A 14,417-nucleotide genomic window follows, 5' to 3' on the forward strand; every position below is an offset into this window, starting at 1 on the left:
TAATGATGTTGAAAACAGTTACAAGTAGGTATATTGAAATAATTTATAGTTAAAATAAAATACCTAATTCGTTTTCAAGTGATTCGCTTACGAAACTTGGCAATTGGTCACCATCAAACCACTTAAAATGATAATGGTTATCCTTTAGAACCCACCCTTTATTTGCTGGGCTTAAAATGCTACATCAATTCAGCTCAGACCATTTAAAATTTTGAAGAAATCGCCAGAATATCAAGAAGCTTTTGTTCAATTCGGAGAAGTTGAATTATCTATTGATAAAGCGAAGGAACAAAATATATTTAATGTAATTCAAAAATTTATCTGCGAGTTATATAATGTTCCCGGATTAATTGATGTAGATGCTGCACGGCTACAACTTTTCATTAACACGTATACAGTCGGCGATGTGAATGAGAAATTCCACCGGCAAAATGTAAAAAAATTCGACGCAAGTAATTTACCTCCTTGTAAATCTGAATTGCTTCAACAATTTCGACGAGCAAATTATATTGCGGGTGTCTGGAGTAATCCTCATATAAAGCGTCCTAGCATTTTAAGCCCAGCAAATAAAGGGTGGGTTCTAAAGGATAACCATTATCATTTTAAGTGGTTTGATGGTGACCAATTGCCAAGTTTCGTAAGCGAATCACTTGAAAACGAATTAGGTATTTTATTTTAACTATAAATTATTTCAATATACCTACTTGTAACTGTTTTCAACATCATTACCTACATTTTTTTTTACAGAGAATTCAAGTAACAATGAAGACGATGGTGGAGATGATTTAAATATTCAATTTGATGAGGGAAGTAAGAGCACAGATAATGATGATGATGATGAATGACTACAATTTCTTTTTCATAATTTTTGTGAATAGTGTAAACCATATCTATTTTTAAAATAATTCCCAAAATAATGTTACTTATCTTCCTAAACACTCCAAGTACTTTTAATCTATACTAATTTTATAAAGCTGAGAAGTTTGTTTGTTTGTGTGAACGCGCTAATCTCAGGAACTACTGGTGCGAATAAAAAAATATTTTACTGTTGGATAGCCTATTTATTGAGAAAAGCTATAAGCTATATATCATCACGCTACGACCAATAGGAGCAGAGTACCAGTGAAAAATGTTACATAACCCGTTTATGTAACATTTTGACCTATCTCTCTTAAGTGACGCAAGCAAAGATGCGCGGGTCAGCTAGTATTCAATAATTTTTCAATTTTTATTTTTTTAATTCAATTGTTTTTCATTTATGCGTATGAATAATGCTCTTACTCTCGCACTCATAGGGAAAGTTTAATGGCGTCTAGGGGACAAAGGGCCCTGCGGAATGGTCTGTCCGCATACAGGGGGTCTTAAAATTGTACCTTTAATAACATATATAAAATTTAGGCTTGCTACTATGACGTAGTTGACCTCATTTTTTGACAACATTTAAGGCGTCTGGCAGAAGTAATGGCCCCGGGAAACGGTCTGGCAATAGTCAATTTTAATTCTACATAATATCATTAATAACATATCTGAAAACCAACTTTGCTACTATAACGTAGGTTGGGTCGTTTTTTACGCACCTTCACTCCGCGCTACCTCAGAAACGGCCCCGCTTTCAAGGTAGTGGATGTGCATACCTCTTAACAGACCCTTTATACTAACAATCCTCAAAATTTCAGCTTTGCTAAAATGACGTAGGTCTGGCAGCTCTGGGATCTTGGTCCATAAGAATTAATTGTTTTAATACTATCTAGTCAATGTAATCAATATTATTTATATAAAAGATTTAAAATAAAAACAATATTTGTTGTTAAATGGATTTAATCAAGTAAATTAACAATTATCTAATAAATTAAACATTTTAATGATCTCTATGGTTTTTCTTATTGTTCATACTTGTGCTTGATGTCCTTCCAGAGTTTCTGCAAGAAAAAAAAAGTATTAGAAACTTTAAAAATGAAATCTATCAATAGAAATGTCTTTTTCTTTACTAATACAATACTGTCTTACTGAAAAACAATGTGTAAGCTCTGATGTTGTGTTTTGTCTTTTTCACTCATATACAGTTTAAAAGTAGATTGAAAGGGATAAAACACTGTATTACTAATATGAGCTTGCACAATGATATTAGTAAGACAGTTAATGTTGATGAGGCTGCCGATAATTAATATATACATTACTATTACACAATATTATTGTACATAGGTCTAGGAGCAGAATTAATTAATTACTTGTCAAATATAAGTATCAACAATGATTGTATGAAATTAATTCATAAATTTCTCCATATTAGGATAACCTTATGTAAAGTAGGTAAATAAAATATGTGTTATTATAGTAACTGATAATGTATTACATGTTTAAATTAATATCTTGAGGTTTTTAAGTAAGCAATAGTCAAAAACACTAAAATATGAAAGACCTTACACTCTTTGCTACACTTCAACCAAATTATGGTAATCAATCAATGGACTACCAATTTTCATAAAAAAATATGATAATCATGTTTCTGTACTCTATAATTAACTTCTCTACAGTAAATTTACACATTTAATTATGGATTTCTAATCAACTGACAGTGAAATACTTTGCATATATTATAGACTAGTCAATGGTGCTAACATTGACTTACACATACAAGAATGTATAGTAACCATTTACAGTTTTAATCTTCAAACTCCCTCTTGACATTCAGTTTGCAACTCATAGAATATCCAGAGCCTTCCATAGTGAAGTACTGCTGGTGGCATCAAGGTCAAGATGTTTAAGGACTCAATTATTAGTTTTCTTGCTTCATGACAAATTATGAATATAAGGTAAGTCCTGTTAGAAATAAAATAAAATTGAGGTTACTTGCAAATTAACTTTTACGTATCGAATCTTTTCACTCAATCACCACTTTCCTAAAAGGTTATTCCAGTTTTTACAAATAACAATCAAATCAAAGGAAGCTCATGTAGAAATTACATAACAAAATACTCACTCCCTTATTTATGCTCTCAAATATGGATTCTGAGATGACATCGAAGGTTCTTTCGAAGAAGAAAGTGCCAGCAGCACCCGCCAAGAAGAAGGTGGATGTGCGCTTGAACACAGTGCGATTTAAAGTCGCCCACAAAGACATTTTGGTTAATTTTCAAGAAAATTGCTTTCCTTGTCGAACTGCCTAAAATGAACTATAGACAAAATCTGTTCCAGTTTTTTGTCAACTGTCAAAATATTTTAGTGTTTGAAACTAAGTCTTTTCAGATTATTATAAAACTAGCTGCGAGCCGTCTTAATATTTGTCTATTCTTTTGGTAGGAATTACAATATTTAAAATGAACGTTAAACAAGTTAGACGGTTATTTTTTGAGAAATAATATCTAAGATGTACTTTTATGCAATAAGGCTTAATTTGGTATTTAGATAGGTATCTATGTTTATTGCATTCGAATTGTTCTTTACATTTCCCGCCAAAAGTTGCCAGACGAGAGGATAATGTTTTGATGTTTTTGATTGGTTACGGTAAACCAAAAACATTGTTCAGTTGTTCACTCAATGTCAAAACGTGAGTGTCGTGAGTAACGCGTTTGTTTTGTGAAACATTGTTTTTCAAAACGTGTTTTGTGTTACATAAAACAAATCAATATAGTATTATAAACATAAATCTTAAGTAACTACGTTTATAAGATCATTATGGAGTGGAGTAGAGATACAATTCTGCATTTTATAAATTTGGTAAAAGAACGACGTGCGTTTTGGGACTATCAATCACCAGAGTATAAAATAAAGAGAAAACGACAAGAGGCTATAGAAGAAGTAGCTCTACTGATGGGTATACCACCTAAAGAAGTGAACACTAAGTGGGTTATTCTCCGTAACCAGTATAGCCGGGAAAGAAGAAAAATTACAGGTTATCTTTTTGATATTATAATGTATTTCTATTGCAATTACGTCATACCGTGTTAAAAATGTTAGCATTCCATATTTCAATAATCCAACGTGTCATTTCCTAATTAATTCCTTCGTAAAATGACATTGGCAATGATTGTTGATCAACACTGTCACAAGTGCGAAACATGTTGAATGTTTTGCAAAAATTAGCAAAACATTCATGTTTCGAATCGAATTGTTTATAAACACTTCATTAAGTAAGTTCAGTAAGTAAGTTCTTATTTAAATCATTATACATATTTAACAACACGCCTGCCATACCCGAGGATGCTAGTAGAGATGTATGAAATGCACCTTTTTTCCACCATCTACAATGTAAGTCCCATAAAATGAGGACGAACCTATCTGTATACAGAAATAATACCCCTAACTCCAGACTAGTTCTGAGAAATATTGTGAAATAAATCAGTAAAGACCTGGAAATCGAACCCATGACCTCGTAGTTAGCAGACGTAGTTTACCTTACCGCCTAGGCCATAGAGACATTTTAATTACCATCTTTAGTTGAAACATGATAAAACCTTTTTGTTAATCTCTAAGTCATCGGGTCTCCTTATACCAGTCAAAGGTGTCTTATTTGTTGATTATGTGCCTACAAAAAAATACTCATAATTAGGTCGCCAGTTCTTCGTCAACAATACCTACAAAGGTATAAAAGTAGATTATTGAATTAAGCCTACGTAATCATCCACTCCCTGAAGAGATAATTACAAGTCTTATGTACATGAACCTGTGGTTACTTACCCACTTACGGGTAGGTAGGTACGAATAACGCGGCAAAAAACAATAATGTTTTAGTTACAATGAGCTACCTGAAAACTTGTATTATCTAATGTATATTATTAACTATGTAGCGTATTATGTATATTGATAATAAATCGTTTTTTATCCATAGAATGCACGAGTGATACCCCATACGTGACCAAATGGTACGCGTACAGTGAAATGGATGCGTTATTGTCGCGTAACAAACGTCTGACTAATTATCTACAGAATTTCTGGACTCAGGAGTCTAGATCCGACGTAAGTATCTCTTAACTATAAGGCCCTTTGTACATAATTCTACGCAAATCTTTGTTAATCAACTATTTTAATGTTCTAGATAATACCGCTTTAAAATTCCATTTAAGTTCGTTATATAAGGCTATATGTTCAGGTTTGACTAATCTCCCTTTGAATAAATATTTAAAAAAGGTTCACACATTCACATTTAATAGTCAAAATATAAATTCACCATTTTAAGATTAAGACAATCTCCCTAGTCTAATGGTTTTTTCAACTAAACTACCTAAGTAAACCTAAGCACAAAATATACTATGCAGCATCGCGTAACACATCAGAGATGAGAAGAGACAATTGCTTCAGTCAGTAATTGAGGCATATTATTCCAGGATGAAGATTCTTCCAACAGTCCGCCATCACCGCCGGCAGCTTCAGCTCGAGGGTCTCGTCAAGCAGTAACAAGCACTGACAACGGCAAGGACACTACGAGCGTCGCACAAAACCCTCAAAGCACTACATGCACTATTTCATTCTACAACGAAGCACTCAAAACTTTAAAAGCGATGAGAGATAAGAACGACACGTCTGATGAACTCACTAATTACGGTTTATACATCGCAGCACATTTGAAAAAACTCTCCCCGCCATTACAATCTAGAGCTAAATATGAAATAAATAAAATATTGTACGCATTAGATTTGGAAAGTTTGGAACAATACACTGCTGCTATACCTAGTACAGATACAATTAGCGAAGGAGAATGCAAATTCGATCCTCTTCAAAGCCAGAAAGATATGGAATAAATGTTATATTATGTTTTTATACTACCCATTTTTGTTTTAATCTTGATCTGACCTTTCCAGGAGCAATAAAACACTGAATTTATTATGATGAAAATAGGGGATATATTTACAACTATGTATTAAAACAAAATGATGACTCATGAACAATACTTTCTATAAATAATAATGAGTAATGGCGTGTTACATACACGCTTATTAAATAATAATAAAAACGCCATAAATGTTGTACAAACTTTGTGTACGGAATGATAGTCAACAACCAGTTGTTTGGTTTTTCCCACACAATATGAATTTTTGATGTTCCTGACAAGTATACATTATTTTAAAATCGAAATAAACAGTTGAAAACTCTTAAAGTAATAAAAATGCCACAAAATATTATATACTGTAGTTAAATAAGATTCAGTCCGAAGCTAAAACTATATTTTGCGATACATGTAGGCTTGTAAAAATGTGTTAAATCACGTATTATGGTCCCCGCACACTAGCGTCGATGCACTCGACATATTGTTCATGCAATGAACGTGACAGCTACTGTGTGGAGTCAATAACACAAGTAGTGACTCGGCTATGACATGAAACAAAGGACTACAATCAACACGGGGAAGACAAACATTACTTTTATTTTTGATCGAATTAACTTTCCGACGCATTTTAATTTTTCAGTATCCATTACAGTTTACAATTAAAAATGTTCTCTTATAATATCAATTATAACATTTCGCTTTCGTCTTTTAGATATAACGTTTTAAAAATAATAAAACGATTTATTTCGAACTTAATTTACGAAAGACAAATGGTACATATTTAAGATATAATATATAATTTCCATGCACAGTAGAACACAATTTGTATTCAGCCATGAGGCTAATATAATATGACAATTTTACTATCGTCACTTATAATCGTTAGTCGTTACATCTCATGTCTCTTTGTCAAAAAGATGACATGAGATGATGTACAGATTTTTTTTCTCGGACATTATAGATACAAGATATTACAGATAATAGACAGACAGTTTGATTAGTTTTCAATTAAAACATACATAAAATGCAATCTCGTTGAGAGCTAGCCGAAAACTAGGTGACTGCACTTCTTCATGACCCACACATTTTGAATACAACAAAAATGTTAATAATACAATACGAATATTTTAATTATTGTTTTCATTGCTTCACGAGGTATCGAGAATTAACTATCAGTGTAAAACATTAGCTGTCTAACAAAACCTGAGAAATAACCTCGTTTAGTAAACAATATGGTATGCATTTCGAAATCAGAGATCCGAAATCACCGATTTTTCGACTGAATTACTTTATATTATAACATTATTTTTTCATTAAATTCTGATATGTACCAATAGTTGTATGAATACATTTCGTACTTTAAACACAAATTGTACAATAACGGTTCGTGTGAAGTTAATGTTTTAAAATAATTTCCTAGACATCTTAAATAAATAATTTGGAATTTAGGATACAGTATACTGTAAACATCGAGCCAATATCGGAATAAAAAATATAAATATCTCACTGAAACACACTGGATAACCCATTCATAAGTGCATTAGAGAATATTGTATGAAGAGTGAAACTAGAAGTCATATAAATATGTAAGTTGTCTTGATTATTGTGCTTTGTATAGATGTCGCCAAACAACTAGAACACAAATAGCTGTATTAAAAAACTAACAGAACCTAGACCCAGTGCCAGAGGACACTCGGTTGACTGTTTTACTACTCAGGCGATCGAAGAGCGATATCGTCTTCGCGTCCTGGAAATCTTACCAAGCGGACCTTATAATCGTTTACCAGGATGTATCAGTTGTTTGGCTACACCTATATATAAAATATAGCACATTCAGCTGCACATTGCGTCCCTCAAGCACAAACATGTTTATTGTACTCTCTAATTTCGCTCTCCATACAATACTTCACAAATGCAAAAAGTTCACAAGTGCCAGAACATGATATCAAATGGCAATTTATAAAATAATACTCTTAAATAATGTGTTTAATGAACCGTTGTGTGCGAAGCGTTTGATATCGTGACGTCACGAATGAGATCCTCATCTCATAGTAATGTATGTGCAAGTGCCACGTGGTCGGCAACGCGTGAGTATTCTATACAAGGGCGTAAACGCCAGACGAATGCCTCTTGACGCAGTCACGCAACTAACAAATAAACACTCTGAAACTAACAAATTGAACCTAAATGTAATTAATACACGAACTCTGCGTTTTCATTTCTAATTACTTCAGCCTTGACTGGCACGTTACGCCAATGCATGTTGCGGCAATTCACGGACGTTGAAAGCATTATACGCACACTCATCGTGTGACCCATAAAAATTCATTACTATTCAATGATTATCATTTAATAAAAAATAACATTAATGGTATACTTCCTTACACTAACATTCGTCGAACTTCATCTCCATCACATTAATTTTGATAATTAGATTACACTCATTCATTATCTAGGCATTCGTAATATTCTAATAATTTTTGGAGTAAATAAATCCATAGTATGTACATGCTCTTAAAATATGAGATTGTTCAACCTAGCAAGTTGGCCTATACACTTTCGAGTATTTGGCAGTATGATAAAACTATTTGGTCATGTTAAAAAATTATTCTGCTCTATGTTTCAAATTCCTAATTTAAATTACCTCTTATTTAGCTAGTTTCACATCGACTCTTGGTGCATCTGTTCCATATTCTAAATATTGCTATGTTTTTATTAAACATTGTGATGTCGATAAATAATTCAGCACATATAGACAACAGTCAATGTAAATAGTCTGTGTAATACAAAAAGCATTTCCACTTAACAATGAAATAAAAAAATATTATACCATATTGCAGTTCATACACAATTGCATTTTTATTATTATTGCAGTGACATTGTTATAGATGTTTTAATTAGGCTGCATATCTTAAGCTCACTTACAAGATGTGTTACCACAAAGTTTTGTAATCATCGTAACCTCTGTTTAACCTGCTAGGTGGCAAATCTCTGCATATTTGAGCATAGAGAACATTGTCCGTGGCACAATGGCGTCTCGCATACCACTAGCAACATGCTTTCTTTTTAGTTTTGTGATTCTTCTTAAGGTGTACGGTGTCGTTTGATGTCACGTTTTGCCTCTCCTTCATTTCAAGCTTTGATCTTAGTACCTGGAAATAACATAATAATATATTATTAGAATAAATTTAGCAATTTATTGTACACTTATCTTTCATTGGCTACTATGGATGAATGATTCAATTATCTATTTCCTCTTTGTTATGGTGAAGTGTCCACGATAAGCTTAAAAATGAATGGGTTTTCACCAGAATGTATTATGAGGAAGGTTTCGTACATAAATATTTGCTGTTTCATGTAAAATTTACCGAAATATGACGGCAAAACTTGATGACGTAGAAAACCATGTATGGTCTTCTAATTCATTCATTTATTTCATAATCTATTAGCGACTTTGCTGGTAACACTGGGTTATTCATCACAAATCAAACTGCAAACATAGCTACGAAATCCCAGACTTTTTACAGATTTTCAGTGGTAATAACCGCATGAAAATCTGTTCAGTATATTTTTAATTTATCTCGAACAGACAGACAGACGCGGCAGTCGACTTTGTTTTATAATGTGTGTTATAAACTACCTATGAATATTCAACAGATAAAGTACACTTAAAATAACCCAGTTATCTGGTAACAATTTTCAACCTTCACCATGGCATATCATAGATATAGAACAATAGAGCAAGGTCTCATTAGCACTAATCATTGCTTGTCTATGAAGGCCTACCTCTATATATTATGCATAATTATAACACAATATTTACATATAATTACTTATCATAAATTTCGTTCTTTCTTGTGAAGGAAGGAAAATAATTAAGTAATATTATAAGTCATTACCATTACACTTATGACTAATTACATGTAAAAATAAACAATTCTGATTGGGATTGAGTTGAAGCGAGGCAATGTGTTACGAAAAAAAATTAAATTGATATTTCTATTTAGGACTAATGTTGCAAACAACTCTAAAATTATTCATATCACCAATTTTGTTGATAATAAATAATTAATTATTGTAGCTTTCTTTAAATGTGCATACATAAATCTATGTGCTAGAGATTGTAATCTAACAATCTATACTAATATTATAAAGCTTAAGAGTTTGTTTGTTTGAACACGCTAATCTCAGAAACTACTGGTCCGATTTGAAAAATTCTTTCAGTGTTAGAAAGCTCATTTATCGAGGAAGATTATAGGCTATATATCATCACGCTACGACCAGTAGGAGCAGAGTAGCAGTAAAAAATGTTACAAAAACGGGGAAAAATTTGGCCCATTCTCTCTAACGTGACGTAAGCGAAGTTGCGCGGGTGAGCTAGTAACTAATAAGCCATTTGTGATGCTTCTACAATCTTATTGAATGTGTTCATCAATAGGACTAAGACTTGCTAGTCTTGCTACACACGACACAATATTCGACCTTGCCGGGCCAGAAGGAACTACCCGATCGGCACAAGACGAAAAAGATCAGTTATTGCTCCGAGCCGGTTTTGGAGTTCGATAAATACTGTCGAACCGACCGTTCCGACACGAATATGTGTGTAGCAAGGCTCATAGCGTCTATGTTGAATATAAGTTAAAGTTATTTACCATTTTCGTAATAGTAAGGAACATTTCCTCGACATTGATGTTCTCCTTTGCGCTTGTTTCAAACAACGGTATGTTCATCTGATTGGCGAACCTCTGTGCGTCCTCTGTGACCACCACCTTTCTCGACGGACAGTCATTCTTGTTACCAACTGAAATGAAATTAAACTATGCATTAGTATATTTATTTTACGCTTGGTTCTACCTGCAATTTTGACTGTGAAAGTTTTACCAGAACAGGACCCTATATGATAAAAAGAGTAACAAATATACAATCTTCCTCAAAAATAATAATATGCACATACTTATTAGTATGCTTTTCTTTTATTTGATTAAAGCTTTTGATGATCAGATGTTGCACTCTAGATAAAAATATTAGGGTATGGTTTTGAAATCAAATGAGTAAACAAATATTCACTATTATACAAATGCCAATATTGATAAATTTAGTTTAATGAAAAACTGCAACCATTAACAAACATAATACAAATAAAATTTGATCCATAATTCTACATTACTACAAATTTATAAACACACTCATCAGAATCTCCAAACTAGTCAAGTCTAAGGTACCTAAACTAGTTTGTTGAATCAGTTATTATTTTTGTAATTTCGTAAAGGGATAAGCAAAATTTCATTGTGGCCATATGAGAGTGGGTTGCTATAAATAGCCTACAGCCTGTCAGCGATGACTAAGGGCTTATATTAACTGTATGGACAACACATGTTATGTTTTATAGACTTGCGTTCATTGTGAGAAAGCTTTGTAGAACACATAGTATTTTTATCGTCAAGAAATAGTATTTGAACGTTGATTTTAAAATATGTATATGTTTGTATGATGATTTTAGATAAATGACATCATTTTATGCATATAGATTCAGAAAAAGATCTTGTACTTGTTATATTGTTGGATATTTGTTATCAATATTACCTACTAATGTAAAAACAATGTGTAAAAGTTTTAAACAATTTTTGTATATTAATATATTGTGTCAAAATTATAGGTAAAATAAATATCCTGTCACTGCAAAGTAATAATGACTTTACACCCTACAACAAGAAAAGTTATTAAACTTCTGAATTCCCTGCTGGTTAATTAATCATCCATTTATGATACAAGAGTGAAATACCTAACCACACATTTAACAACACAATTTCCTCTTTAAAATTCAAATCCAAAAATACAATACTAAATGGTTTATATCCTTCAAACTGTATCAAGCAAATCCACATTATCCTTTAAATTTGTAGTTATTTTATTCTTCCGGAATCACTACAACAGATAACAAATGAATCATACAAACAAATTATGCACAGAATAGCAAATTTATTCAAAAAAAATTGTATATTATTACTTAAACATTACCATGGCTTAACTAAGTCATTAGAAAGCTGAATTATATAATCATTACCTAAAAGAATTAACTGTCTGTGTCACAGTAATTAGACTGTGACTATATACTTATACTTTTTATAGTTTTAACATTTTGTTCATCTTAATGTCATGCCAGTACTTTGTTATGTAGTGTACCAATGCTTTGTAATTGTTTTAGTTTTATTGACTTCTTAGGCTTTTGTTGTGATCAAATAACTTAATGATGATGTATTTATCCTTGAGATCATATGACTGACTTGACAGTTAGAACCAAGTAAGCGTAATATGAGTTAATTTACGTAAAAGAGCAACTCACCTAAGACTTTATTAACAACATCACAATTCTGTTCAATCTCATGTAGCCACCTCTTGACATTGGCGAACGACTCCCCGTTCGTGACATCGTACACGACGATGACGCCGTGGGTGCCCCTGTAGTATGTACTCGTGATCGTCCTGAACCTCTCCTGGCCCGCCGTATCCCATATCTGAAGCTTCACTCGCTCACCGTTTATTTCTAAAGTTCTTATTTTGAAATCGACCCCTATCGTGGTAATGTAACTACCGGAAAACGTGTTGTCGGCAAACCGCAGGAGAAGACAGCTCTTACCCACACCTAAAACATATCAACATCACACCGTTGAGTAAGCTGCACAGACCCAAATATCGGTTGTAAAGTTATAACATCACAAGCCTCGCCCACTTACCACTGTCACCGATAATCAGCAATTTGAAAAGGTGGTCAAACTCTCGCGCCATGGTTTCTGATTGTTATAACTATTACACTAATTGGTCATATGTTCACTAGTATTGTTATAAATGTATTTAGAACAACTTTAACTACAGAAATGTTAATAAAACTCATGCCGTTATCGTTAAACTCTCATCACTTTACATTCGGTCGCCATCATTGTTTTCAATTACCAGATGAAAAAAAATTGACAAAGGAAAAATCATAATTTGTTGTTTATGGCAGATAACAAACTTTTATGTAAATTAAAATTCGTTAATTTATCAAGTTTCACAAATATGAATATTAGGAATAATAATGGACTGCAATATTATTTTTTATATATAGACACGCAGTAGAATTAATCATTATTTTCTTGAAAATAACGGACTGCTCACTCGTGCAATCCCGCGTGCAATATAACTTTGAATGTTTTTTTTTATGGGATGGGCTTAGGATTCGTGAACGAATTTTGTGAACGAGATTGAATTTATAAATAACTCTCTGGTGTAAAATGATCATAAGAATTATAAGAATTCTACCAGCCGTTGTGGTTAATAAGATACTGAATTTTGACTATCCAGTGGTCAAGTTTGAGATCATATTCGCGTTAAAACACATTACGGAATAGATAAAATATTTGATTCCATGTAAAATAAAAATAAAAGAGTTTTGTTTTGTAAGTAAGTAAATAGGGTAGGTAGGTGGTAGGTAGTTACGTACGTACGTGGCAACATTGCTATTACTTACGGACGCACCTATTTTGTGATGTGTGTCTCAGCGATTTTGTATGAGTAATCAAATATATGTGTCAAAACTGTCAAATATTGTGTCAAATTCTTTAGGTGTGGTACGGATAATCTAAATTTTATTATATTTCGATATAATGTCGGCTACTTTGAAACCTTATTTAACTGCAGTTCGGCACACGCTTACAGCGGCTATGTGTTTAGAACACTTTTCGTCACAAGTAGTGGAGAGATACAACAAACCGGAGGTCGAGGTTAGAACAAGCAAAGAGCTACTTTTGAATCCAGTGATAATTTCTCGTAACGCCAACGAGAAAGTGTTGATTGAGTCGTCAATTAACTCTATAAGGGTCAGCATTATGATTAAACAAGCGGACGAGATCGAAAAGATATTGTGTAAAAAGTTTATGCGCTTCATGATGATGAGGGCGGAAAACTTTATCGTACTGAGGCGGAAACCGGTGGACGGATACCATATCAGTTTCTTAATAACAAACTTCCATACCGAGCAGATGTTTAAACATAAATTGGTTGATTTCGTGATATATTTCATGGAGGAGATCGATAAGGAAATAAGCGAAATGAAACTGGCGGTGAACGCTCGCGCCAGGATTTGTTCAGAGGAATTCCTGAAGCGGTTCTAAGCGTACCGTCTGTGCTCACGTCGAAGTATGACTAACACGAAGCGTCAAGTAATAATTTAGTGCTAATGGTGATCTAGTGTTATTTTCCCTATGACTGATATTGTGAGCCTTATTGTTTGTTTATGGGCATTCATTAATACAGTCCCTTTGTATGGGAGTCCTAATGTACTATTACCATACACATGAAGCTGTACACTCAATATATAAGGTATCCAATGAGTTTCTTATGTTGGTAATGTTTTTTAATTTTAAGCAGTATTCTTTTAAGTCTGTAAAGATATCAAAGTTATTCTAGCTTAATATAGTAACTCTAGTTATATTAAATGGTCCCATTAATTTCAAATATTGTGAGTTATAGTGAGTTTTAAGTTAAATATAGATTATATTATAAAAAAATAATTCCAAAAACCTTATGGACTTAAAGCATTTCCTTTTGACTTGTAAATGATTAATTGTATTATAAATTTGTAATAAAATATTTTTTAACAATGTTTGTCTTCATT

At 32.7% G+C, this 14,417-nt stretch overlaps 4 protein-coding genes across 4 annotated transcripts; 2 read left to right on the forward strand and 2 right to left on the reverse strand.

The window, feature by feature from the left end:
• Window positions 1-1,800: 1,800 nt before the first annotated feature.
• On the reverse strand, window positions 1,801-3,188 carry ox (ubiquinol-cytochrome C reductase complex subunit oxen). The gene is made up of 2 exons (XM_076127396.1): window positions 2,981-3,188; window positions 1,801-1,919 (listed from the first exon to the last, which is right to left on the reverse strand). Exons 1-2 carry the CDS (start codon window positions 3,119-3,121, stop codon window positions 1,881-1,883), a joined length of 180 nt encoding a protein of 59 aa, XP_075983511.1. The 5' UTR covers window positions 3,122-3,188; the 3' UTR covers window positions 1,801-1,880.
• Window positions 3,189-3,539: 351 nt separating this feature from the next.
• Window positions 3,540-5,764, forward strand: LOC142981457 (uncharacterized). Its single transcript, XM_076127392.1, has 3 exons — window positions 3,540-3,892; window positions 4,829-4,956; window positions 5,325-5,764. The coding sequence occupies exons 1-3, from the start codon at window positions 3,676-3,678 to the stop codon at window positions 5,736-5,738; spliced, it is 759 nt and encodes a 252-aa protein (XP_075983507.1). The 5' UTR covers window positions 3,540-3,675; the 3' UTR covers window positions 5,739-5,764.
• Window positions 5,765-5,804: 40 nt separating this feature from the next.
• Rab35 (RAS oncogene family member Rab35) lies at window positions 5,805-12,721 on the reverse strand. The gene is made up of 4 exons (XM_076127394.1): window positions 12,499-12,721; window positions 12,108-12,407; window positions 10,417-10,565; window positions 5,805-8,916 (listed from the first exon to the last, which is right to left on the reverse strand). Exons 1-4 carry the CDS (start codon window positions 12,548-12,550, stop codon window positions 8,812-8,814), a joined length of 606 nt encoding a protein of 201 aa, XP_075983509.1. The 5' UTR covers window positions 12,551-12,721; the 3' UTR covers window positions 5,805-8,811.
• A 564-nt stretch (window positions 12,722-13,285) lies between these two features.
• On the forward strand, window positions 13,286-14,403 carry Arpc4 (Actin-related protein 2/3 complex, subunit 4). The gene has a single exon (XM_076127322.1). The coding sequence runs from the start codon at window positions 13,408-13,410 to the stop codon at window positions 13,912-13,914; it is 507 nt and encodes a 168-aa protein (XP_075983437.1). The 5' UTR covers window positions 13,286-13,407; the 3' UTR covers window positions 13,915-14,403.
• The last annotated feature ends 14 nt before the right edge of the window (window positions 14,404-14,417 follow it).

The sequence above is a fragment of the Anticarsia gemmatalis genome, chromosome 20 (genome assembly GCF_050436995.1).
Source record: "Anticarsia gemmatalis isolate Benzon Research Colony breed Stoneville strain chromosome 20, ilAntGemm2 primary, whole genome shotgun sequence".
NCBI classification, from domain to species: domain Eukaryota; kingdom Metazoa; phylum Arthropoda; class Insecta; order Lepidoptera; family Erebidae; genus Anticarsia; species Anticarsia gemmatalis.